The 11,819-nt window shown below is 34.4% G+C and overlaps 1 protein-coding gene across 15 annotated transcripts in view; it reads right to left on the bottom strand.

Annotated features, from left to right (window-relative positions):
• Nucleotides 1-494: 494 nt before the first annotated feature.
• Nucleotides 495-11,819, bottom strand: part of LOC113517061 (patronin-like) — an 86,318-nt gene continuing 74,993 nt past the window's right edge. For 8 of the 15 annotated variants that reach the window (XM_052902698.1, XM_052902694.1, XM_052902696.1 and 5 more), the window contains 6 exons: nucleotides 10,808-10,882; nucleotides 9,097-9,198; nucleotides 7,060-7,167; nucleotides 4,876-5,055; nucleotides 2,794-3,076; nucleotides 495-1,866 (listed from right to left, as the gene is read on the bottom strand). In XM_052902698.1, coding sequence (XP_052758658.1) covers nucleotides 1,722-1,866; nucleotides 2,794-3,076; nucleotides 4,876-5,055; nucleotides 7,060-7,167; nucleotides 9,097-9,198; nucleotides 10,808-10,882 — 893 coding nt within the window. In that variant the 3' untranslated portion in view covers nucleotides 495-1,721. The remainder of the gene's footprint in view (nucleotides 1,867-2,793; nucleotides 3,077-4,875; nucleotides 5,056-7,059; nucleotides 7,168-9,096; nucleotides 9,199-10,807; nucleotides 10,883-11,819) is intronic. The other 7 variants (XM_052902703.1, XM_052902701.1, XM_052902700.1 and 4 more) reach the window with 7 other exon arrangements.

Genomic DNA, 11,819 nt, shown 5'->3' with positions numbered 1-11,819 from the left:
TCAATGAAATTTGATACGCAAGTGTCTTGATCCAGGATATATTCAGGTGGTATAACCTGGAACATGGAATACTTTTATCCAAATAAAACGAAGGATAAGCAAGCTAAAGTGGACAACCGATGCAAAAGAAAGATTTTTGAGTGACGACCTCGTACAGGGAAACGCAGTGTAGAATGACGATTCAATTAGATGTAGTGACGACCTCAAATGCATTCCAAGAGTCAGTGGATGCAGGTGGGGTCAGGACCGTTCCTTATGGCAATCTATGGAGGAGGCCTATTTCCAGCAGTGGACAGATAATGGCTGAATTGATGATGAAACAAAACCGTGGAATACAGTAGAATTATATCGTATTCAATATTTACAATGCAATATTTATACAGAATCAGTAACTGATAGGATTTAAACTATAAATAAAATAAAAAAAAAATAATATTATGTTGTATATAAACTTATCGCATACTCGTCGTGCCGTGCCAAATAAAACAACTAGATAATATGAAATTCAATATTATTTCGTTATGCTTTTTAATACAGTATATTTGCATACCATATACTATCGGTAGTATATTATTGATGACCGATCATTAAACAATGAAAAAATGATATTCATCAATTCTCGTTAACATTCTTTTAATAAATAGCTGTATACAAATAAACAATTATTTACAGGATAAGGCAGTACAAATACCACGTAATATGTGCCTTGTCTTATTTTAGCTATACAAGCAGTAAAAAAATGGAAATAACATTAAATGAATTAGGTCACATTAAACAAATACATAATCATCTTAATCTTACTCCAGTCAATTTGAAATAATTACTAACGAGTTAATTATAATAACAAATAAGCAGCATTAGTTTGTGAACATGTTATGTTAATGTGAGGGACAGTTTCCTTATAGAAAAATTAATGTACGCAATACACGATCATACATCCGACATTTTGGCTGTTACGTTTGAGACAACTAGTTCGTTTTGGAACGTATTGACCATCTCACTAATACATTATGGCAAACATTGCGTTTATACACTGAGTAAAACCGTTCGAGTAACGACATAACGCTGCAAATGTCGCACACATACGTTACGTTATACGAAGCGGCCGATGGTACGTGACCGTTTCCACGCCGCCGCACACACCTCGCGATATTAGTACAATAAGTTAGTGCCACACGTCATATCACAGAGTCTGTGCAACCGGGAAACTGTCGCCGAGCTCGGCGCAAATAAATTAACAACACAAACAGCGGGCATATTTAACATGATAGATAGACTTTCACAAATATAATGCCAAACGAACGAAGCTAATGCATATAAAACATACTGATTCGAGCTTACTAACCCTCCCTAACTGTACAATATGACACAGGCACCGAGCGCCGACCTCCGTCCAGCCACCGAGCAAAATTATCTATGACTTTGTAAACTTCGTTTACACGTATAACAAGCTCTGGACGGAGCGGCCTTTACAAACATCTTTCGACATCTCTTACACAAGCAAATAAACACATTCAATTAAATGTAACACAGCTCCCGTCCGAGAGAATGCACTAATCGTAATTGATAATGGACACTGGCACTATTGCCCTACCGTAGCGTTAACTGAAGAGTAAAAAAGGCTTGACTCGACTGCCGCCGGCGACTAGATAACGTGAATTGTTTAAATTTAGTATTTAATAGACTGGTTCCCGTTGGCGTTGCGGCCGGACGCTGGCTGGTTATATGACGAGAGCCATGTCCTTCTTGCTGGGCAGCTGCACCTTCTTGCCCTGCCACAGCGAGTTGTGTATCGTGAACGCGTCGATCGTCACCGTCAGGTGTTTCGTGTGCACTTGCGAGAAGCACTTGCTACCAGAGTTGTATCTGGAACATTAATTTATTGAAATGTTATTACTTTGTAATCAGGTATTACAATTTTGTATTCGGATCGATCACTTATTTAAGTAATAATATTATAATAATTGTATGTAAGCGATTGCTTAGGCGATAAGACTGCTTTTTATACTTCATAACACATATATATCTTTTTGTTTTATTCTTTAAATGGCGCAATAAAGTGTAAAAAATAAACAATTAAAATTACACTGATATTTTATATTAAATTTCAAGAACTATCACAAGAAGTAACAACAGTATCAATGCAGTATGGAATTCGTTTATTGGAAACGAACTTTACAATAGTAGTTTTACAATTAATGCCATCAATATACAAAAAAGTTAAACATTCCCAACAAAATGTGGAGTCGAATATTTACTGATAATATATAATAGAGAAATGCACAGTATATATATTTATTGATTTGCGTATTTTTTTTGTACATAACCCCATAAGGGGGATTGACAATAATTGCCACGCTTGACAGGCGGGTTAGTAATCTGTTTGTGTTTTGATCATGTTTTAAAAGGGACGACGCTGCCCATCCTTCCATAAGCTCCCTTAGTCGCCTCTTACGACACCTACGGGAAAGGAAGGGGTGACCCATTCTATGCCGGAACCTACACGGCCATATGCGCATTAAATAATAAAATGTATTATATATATATATATATATATATATATATATATATATATATATATATATATATATATATATATATATATATATATATATATATATATATATATATATATATATATATATATATATATATATATATATATATATATATATATTTTTTTTTTTTTTTTTTTTTAAATCCAAAGAAAATTTGACAATACACATCACTGGCAGGTTAATTTCTTGTACGCGTATGTCAATAATTAATGGGTTTTCTAACTGTGGTACTCACTTGAAAAACTTATCGAACATCCTGTCGTTGACGTGCTTAGGCCCGGTTCCGTACAACTTGGTGACTTGCTCCGTGTCCGGACAGTACGAGTACAGCGCCCGGAACTGGCAGCCGGCGTCCCTGAACAGCACGAGGAAGTGCTTGCTCTCGGAGCGCGCGATCTCCTCCAGCACCCGCCGCTTGGCCTCCGCGTTCACCGCCCCGGGGAACACGCAGTACTCCACCGCGTTCAGCATTATACCCCTGTTGGATTTGGTCGTCGGCTGCTTGTACAGTCTGGGACCTGGAAACGGCGGTGGTTTTAACCCGTGCGTGGCGTTAAGCTGGTGATTGTAGACGGCATAGTTCAATTGAGTTTCTGTTATTCGGAATTTACACGCTTGCTAAATCACGGCAAGCATCCATAAGCATAGATGTATAGACACGGCATATAGTTTGGCCTGCGTAAGCTTGCGATCTTTAGTTCCTTGAGTTCAGTGTATATCAAGCGTTCGTATATGCTTGCGCGTCCAAAACATAATTTTACAATAATCTTCTAAATTTTAACAATATTTACGGATTTATAAGTAAACAATATAGTTGGTTCACATTATACTATTTGCTATGTCAAAGAAACAGCCCACTTGATAAAAGGTGGTAACCATCGACTATAGAAATGAATATAACATAAATAAAGACAATTTTAAACCTTATGTATTATGAATAGCATTGCTGCTTCACGGCAGAAATAGGTGATGGCATACAAACTTTTTAAATTGCTGTATTTCATTTAACAAATTCAGTATCGTTCAAAAGTGGATTGATTCTTTACATTATTGGAAAATCCTATATACATATCCAAAATTAATGCATTTGGTCTCCCCCTAATATGAGAATGGTATGATAAATGCACAATGAATGCTTGATTAGTGCCGTGAATGTTTTTGGTGTTATTTCAAATCGTGAACAAGCTATGTCAGGAAGCGGTATCAAATGCAAATTCGTTGTTAGGTCAAAATGCTGTCAACTCATCACAAAACCATGCCTTATAAAATATTATATCTTAACGTATATATAAGATTTCAATACGTTTCCGTGTGTTGGCATGACATCGCTATATTACGATACTTTGTGACTGATTGTGTTTGATACTATCTACAATACTGTAAATAGTTTGAGCAGAGACCTTTGCGATGACCAGGATAGCTTGCTAAAAATAAATATTATATTTTAAAAAAAAGGTAACAGAATAGTGAGTCAGTTATAGGATTAGTATTTTTATAATCTATATTTCTATAGCACGACTGCGGATTCTGTGTAATTTTATTTCTTAATAATAAAATAACCATATTTGCAAACAGACTTAGACGGTTATCATACCATTATTCTAATACTAATCTTGTAATTGTTTATATTTATAATAAGTTTACTATTGTAATCTTTTGAAGGAAACAATAAAGAGTATCTATCTATCTATCTATTTTGCTTGTACACAAGTCGCAAGCTGCGTTGACATGATTAGAGTCCATAATCTTTGGTCGAGTGCAGTGGCACGAGCTAGCTCGTACAAGTGTTTGGTAACTATTTATCTAATTGGCTTCAGATCAATAGTTCTCACTACACGAGCAGAACGTTACATTAGAATAAAAGGCTCACTTCAAATACATCAATACAGTTTCGTTTTATTGGTCAACTATGACGATCTAATATGATTTGACGGACGAAACTTCTTAAACGTATTATAGAGGTATTTTTATTTTCAATCCAAAATCTAAAAACAAAATAAAATTTAAAAACCTTTATCTATTTTAGTATAATGTACAAAAACTTACAATTATCTATATTTAGAGCTCTTTTACTAAACAGTCGAACAAAAAATTGATACCCGCCTACACAAGCGTCGAGCGAATCTATCGATGGTATCGTTATCGGAAGCGAGCCCGTGAATTGGAACGAGACATGCGACGTTGCTATCTCATTCTATTTCACGAACTCGCTAGCGACGTCGATGTCATCGACGTATTCGCTGGTTGGTTGTGTTGCGTGGCGAGTGGAGGCGGGCGGGGTGGGGCGGGGTGGGGCGGGGCGAGGCGGGGCGCTCACCGGAGTAGTCCATGATGGAGGAGTGCGTGGAGGAGGCGTCGGAGGCGTCGTCGTGGTGCGCGAGGCGGCGCTTGCCGATGGCGCCGGGCAGCGAGCCGGGCCCGGACGCGGGCGAGCCCAGCGCGCGCACGCCCGGCGACGCGGCGCGCCGCGGCGGCGTCGCGCGGCCCAGCCCCGAGTCTGCGCACACCCGCGTTGCCTGCTACACTACCCGCACCGGGCCCGCCGCTGCCCCTCACACGGCCCGGCGGATTGTTGCTAATGCACGCTACCAGTCCCATTAGCAACTAGCAATAAACCTTCACGTGATCCCCCTTGGAAACCATCGTGCTGAATTTCAGGTGTATTCATCACAATGGGGTAACTAACCTGCTTTTTCATCCTCACCTATCATCCCTCACTGGTGTCCCGCCAGTGTATACCGTTAGCGCAGGCGGGGTTACCATTCCATTATCATCTATTTAAAAATAAAACTACCCCCATACACTCGTGCCATGTCGCCACCGGCACCGGCAGTAGGTCGACTACACGACACGGGAGTGATAATTACCCTCAGATACCTAAACATCTGACTACCACTCTCGTGCCACCCATAATGGATGGCACGGATAACCCATAAGATACAACTGCCCCTTAAAGTAAGACTGATCATTGTAGCTCAATGATTGCCAATTAATTGACTAGAGTCATCCACTACCCGACCCTATATAAGACACGGGAGTGACAATTCCCCCTCAAATAGATATAATATGCATTATGTTTTGTGGTTATATCCAGATATTATCAAATATAATTGAGCAACAAAACATTAGTCTCTTTTAAATTCTTGTATTTTTTGTTCATTATTTACAAATCGATACAAAACAACAATAAATTGTCAATCCCCATATTCTAAGAATCTTCTCGTACAATGCTAATACTAAAAAATCTAATTTTACATAACTTAAACTATCGTTACCTCCTGTTAGTGACTTATCAAAATTAGAACGGTTACCAATTATATTATTGACTAGCATAAAATTAAAATTAGTATAAAGGATTATTTATTAAATAACCTAATTAGTTGAAATAATTTCTAAACATGACCGATCGCAAATTAATATAGCGCGTAAAATACTAAATGTGACACAACAATTAAACCTACCGCTAAGCAAAATCAAAAAGGCGAAACGGAACAAAAGAAGCGAATAAAACATTTTGTATTTTACGCATAAATACATAATACGCGTTATATACTATATTTAGCGATTGTACTAATGATTGAAACAAACATACAGTATGTAACACTAGCACCTTGATACTCCATACAAAATTCTGCACTTGACAAAAATAATTTACTAAAAAAAAAAATCATGTATTTAGTAAAACATCTATATTTAACTCAAAATTGGAAAATGAATTTTAGTGACATATCTATCTAAAAAAAGATCAGATTTCACAATTTAGTATAAGAAAGAAGTATAAAGAAAAAAAATCTTTTTTCTTAGGACATTATATGAGTAAAATTTATTTTGTCAATTTTGAGTTTATGTCGATATTCTACTAAGGGGATAATATTTAACGTTTAACAATTAATTTATTATTAAAGTTAAATAACAAAGGTTGTATGATTCTGTTTATCATATTGTATAACTGTTGGAATTGTTCAGAATTTGGTAGTGAGTATTCAACAAGTGTGTGCCTGTATGTTAGACGATGTCACACCAACACCAGAAAATAATGTAACGCACATGCCATAACGAGCCGAAACGAAAGAAAGACACCACAACCATTTATACGTACATAGATAATTGTCAATGACCCAAAAGAAAATAATGTGCACAAGACGAAAGTAAGACAGGCCGGCGGTGTCATTTATTTTATATAAATTTAATATTTTTTTTTTACAAATACTTTGTCTATACAAATCATTGACTTTACATAGATAAACAACATGAATTTTTAATTAAAAATAAAAGAAAAATATAATTAATATAGACAATGTTAGATTATTTTCACTGAATTACATTTACAAAGATAAGAAAGTGAGAAACGTACACGAGATATTGAAAGATTAATCGAACAATAACATCCGCCGGCGCCAGCAACGGAAAAGAAACCCAACGCACCATATTATAAGCGACGGTACACCGTCATACCGACGTGAGTAAAGCTTTATTCTGTGTTTGAATAAACTTCTCTTACCGCACAAGTTCATAAGAGAGCTAGACTTCCTTCCCGCCTTAAAGTTACTCTGGTAAGTGGAATATTTAGACCTTCCACGTGACGTCTGAGGTTCCTCATTCACACGCTCTGAAATGTTTCCTATACATGTCATGACGCATTCTCATGCAAGGCGAAATCCATTCGGTTATAGTATATATATATAGCAGTCAATGTATCGATAACGCGACGCATCTCGCGTCGAAAGCATGCATCGTTCACATAAAGCAGGCTCCGTTACACGACTTTATGATCACTCATAATATCGGAAACACTGATATAATTATATAATTTAGCAAACAAAATTAATAACTAACGCCGCGACAATGGCTGAACTCTTTTACTGGATGATTTCAGTACAATTACAATGGAACCGACTCGAGTAATGCGCGGAAGGTCTAGCGTTTGCATATTTGGGAATGATATAAAATTTGGATAAAGCTTTTGAATAAAAACCTCTCACTTTAGTCCAGGTTGCAAACTACTAAATGCCAAAAAGGTATAATAAAAAAAGCATAATTTGCAGGATGAGGTGTGTCTAAAACTATGCATTGCTGAAATCATACACATATAAATTATAAAGGTATCTATTTATAAAAAAAAAAAAATAATAATAATAAATAAATTCGAAGCGTTCTACAAAATAATTTAAAAAAAGCCTCCTAAATATCCGTTTGCATTGAGCCACACGTTTAACCATACAACCACGCGTTTGGAGCAATACTCAAAGCATAGTCGATTGTTTTTTTTTTTACTATTGTGACAATACCATTCTTGTTGTTCATTTACAATCGACATATGGATTTGTTTATTAAACAAAAGATTGCACAAAAATAAATATATAGGTATCATTGTGCAATTTGTGTACAATAAAACGATAAAAAAAAATCTGTTAAGGACCTATAAATATAATGTAAGTGTTAACTAAAATGATATTTATAAGTCCTCATTACAAGTAAAAATTGTATCATATTTATTGTGATATACAAATACTTAAAAAAAAAAAACAATTTAATACTAGATATTCAAGACATTTATGTTAAAACTATCGTATGACAACATTAACACAAATGACCTATTTTATTTTTTCAACATAAGTTGTCTGTAAACATCCAAAATGACAACCGATCAAAGAATTTTTTTTTTAATTCCACATTAATTGATAATAGCAGTTAGTTACAATAAAAAAAATCAAAACAAAATCAGACTAAACTCACACACAAGTTGTCATTTAGGAGCGGGGAAAACACTGCAAAGCGTACGGCTTAGGGTTATATACGAGAGTTGATATGGCAACACACATATACGCATGAGTGGGTACTACCGATCTTACTACCGAATTAGAACATAACAATGTTCTAATTCAAATTAGTTTTTTATTCAAAATTATTCAAAACTTCCAATATTTTAAGGCATAATATACTTATATTATACTGTTTTTTTAAAACTGTTATTATAAGTGTTGCCAATATAAAGAAATATAATCCTTTAAGAAAAAAAGAATTTCTTTTAGAATATTCTATATTTTTCAAATAACTATCAATGTTAGATATATTACATATAATTAATAAATTACGGTTTAATTTTACATTTTAAGGGAGACAACATATAATATAAAATTAGATCGGTAGTATGTCACATCGTGCATTCACAATTAATCTATATCATACAGTAATAAATACATACGTTTTCAATGGCCAGGTATGTTAAAAATCATACATTATAAAAGTTATAATAGTAATGTAGACTAAATTTTACAACTAACCCATATGGGAGCAATGGGGGTAAGTTATAGATAAAAACATAGTTCATAATAAAAACATTTAATTAATTACTGTATAATATATTAATTGAGTGAGTAGGTCAGAGCCACGCAAATTCTAAAACCTCTGTAACAACCTTGTCACTGTAAGCAACTAACTTTAACTCGTTATAAATTAGCTTTCTCACACCTTAATGTTTACTGTGACAAGGTTACATTAGAGACATGACGCAGCGTCGCAAGCGCACGCCACTCACCTCTGGAGGTCTTGCAGGAGCCGCGCCGGCCCAGCGGGCCGCTGGAGGCGCTGCCCGGGGACATGCCGCCGCGGTCCTCCACGGGGGACTCTACCGGGGTTACTACAACCGGCATGTGGATTAGTCACACACGATTAGACACAGTAAGAGGGTTCCACGAAACATTCCTTTAGATCAAAACAAAATTGTATTTAGTTTCGTTAACATAAGGCTCGATTTTAAATGACAACAATATGTGGTTGACATTTAAAACAGAATTCTAATGTCAACGCCGTTAAGTCCAATATAATTTTTTTAGCTAAAGGAATTCTTCGGGAAACGAAGTCATAGATATAGAAGTTAGGTCAAGTTATGACATATTTATAAATAAAAATATATATCAATTATTAGGATATAACAATAGAGTATATGCCCACTTGGCTATAAATAAAAAAAAATAGAACATTTTATTTTAGAAACAAAAATAGAAAATTGCATATTTGTACGTAATATTTTTTAAAAAAGAGACGTAAACGGGAACATTTTCTTATTCATATGACATCATTTCTACCGACACAGCATATACTCTATTTCTTCTTGAAAATACAACGTTAATACGAAGAGCAGAGAGAAAGATAGAATTTTTACTTCATTAATGATTAATGTCTGATCAAGATGAGAACAAAATTAAAAAATTATCACCATTTTATGTAAGTTTTCATATAATATCTTAACCGTATTTTGTTATAACAAAACTACTAGGTTAGATTTAAATATAATTTGTTATAACAATGTTTAGAAAACATTTATTTTATTGTTAAAAAACTACCATCACCGTGACGATTAAAATGTACATAAAATAGTTTAATAAACGAAGGGAAAGCTATCACTGATAACGTTACTTTAGTGAATATTTACTGATATTTTTTTTATAAAAAATGTTGCCAGTAATATACAATTTTATTATATCAGTAATTTAGTATTATTTTTACTACAATTCATGTAGAAAAGTCTCATGTTATTCTTTTAACTTTACTAACTCTAAGTAATGTTAACTTGAACTAAGTTTTATTTTTCCTTGATTGTTATCACCCATCTGAAATGATCCTTATAACATTCTACTCTATATGAATAATGTATGTAATGATTGTATAGTGTAGTCATTTCGATTGCATACAAATACAAAACAGGGCAAATGAAAATTAAATGGGACATCATACATTATGTTATCATGCAACATTTTCATGCACATTTTAAGCATTCGACGCACGATATTGCAGTATTTTCAGGCATATAAGATGAAACTTTTGTACGTAATAAAAAAAAAATTTAAAAACTTACAATATATCCATTTTTAATGAACTCATTCTCAGATTAAAAATCTACCACATTATTTCATATTAAATATTTTCTCAATATGGAACTCAACACTTGTTTTTATACATAATATTCTGAATAAACGAACATTTACTTATTCAATACATGCTTTACTTCGTCACCGAGTGTCACTAAATTATATTCATGTACTAGTTAACGAACTAAAGTTTAGTTTTAGTTAGTTAACTATATTCTTGTTAGTATTTATCACGAATTATAACGGACTTATGAATAGATAATTTTTCGTACTTCATAATCATAAAAGTATCAATATGCACCCCGTCAAGATCAAAAACTAAATTATTCATAAAAAAAATATAAAATAAAAAATTTTTGCTATTGTGAGGCAACTTACCCCTGTAGAGGCCGGCGCGTTCCGCGAGACTGTCCTGCGAGCCGCGGTAGTAGTCGCGCCGCATCGTGCCGCCCGCTGTACACACGACACACGTATAATACGACGCAATACAGAGACCCTCCTCACACCACTAAGTACGACCGACGTCGACCGCCACAACATTTGGCCGGGTTACTGTCAATCCTCTGTATTGTGCCGTATTTGTACACACACAGCGCATAGATGCAACGGTACAGCCGCAAAAGAAATAAACACAAAATATTTATAAACGCGGTCATTCTATTGGCAGTGACGAATATAGGGTTGCCATCTAAAAAATCAAAAAACTAGAAAAAGTATTTAGAAAATTTCGGAATACCCATTTGATTGCCATTATAAAAAAAAATTAAACATGTAACAAATTCTGAATCTATAAAATGAGAAATTTCCCGGATACCTTTCAAGCGAAAACAAATTATCTGAATTTAAAAGTCCGTAAGGATGGCAACCCTACGCAAAAAACATAATTATTAAGGGCATTTCTTGCTGGTATTTTACACATTAAATGTGAAAAAAGGGGTTTATAAACAAAAATGCACAAGCTAAATACTCAGTGCATAGTTAAAAAAATAGGGAAGTAACAATCAAGCAAGCAAAAATTAACAACGTTTAAATTTAGAAAACAAACGCCGCGTAATGTAACTGTGAAATATCTCATTTTCTTTTTTTATAAGTGCTCTTATTGATAACATTGTTGTAATTACTTCCCAACTCAGACATCAAGTTCTCAGAGATCACAGTTACATTAAGAGCATAGTCATTTTCTTGTAGTGTAATGTCGTAAAATTTGAACGTGTATGTGTAACGACCACATGTCTGATGCTGGAAAACGTTGAAACACACCATCTAGAGGAGATCAATATTAATTTTTTGTTTAGTGTTTATTTTACATCATTATATTCACATTTGTGTTATATATTCAATTTCTTTTTTTACTAGGTGTTATTTAGTTTTTTATCTTTAATTGTACATC

Source organism: Galleria mellonella, unplaced genomic scaffold, assembly GCF_026898425.1.
Source record: "Galleria mellonella isolate WM207_F2 unplaced genomic scaffold, CSIRO_AGI_GalMel_v1 utg93, whole genome shotgun sequence".
Taxonomy (NCBI): Eukaryota; Metazoa; Arthropoda; class Insecta; order Lepidoptera; family Pyralidae; genus Galleria; species Galleria mellonella.
This window is presented reverse-complemented; position numbering and strand designations above follow the sequence as displayed.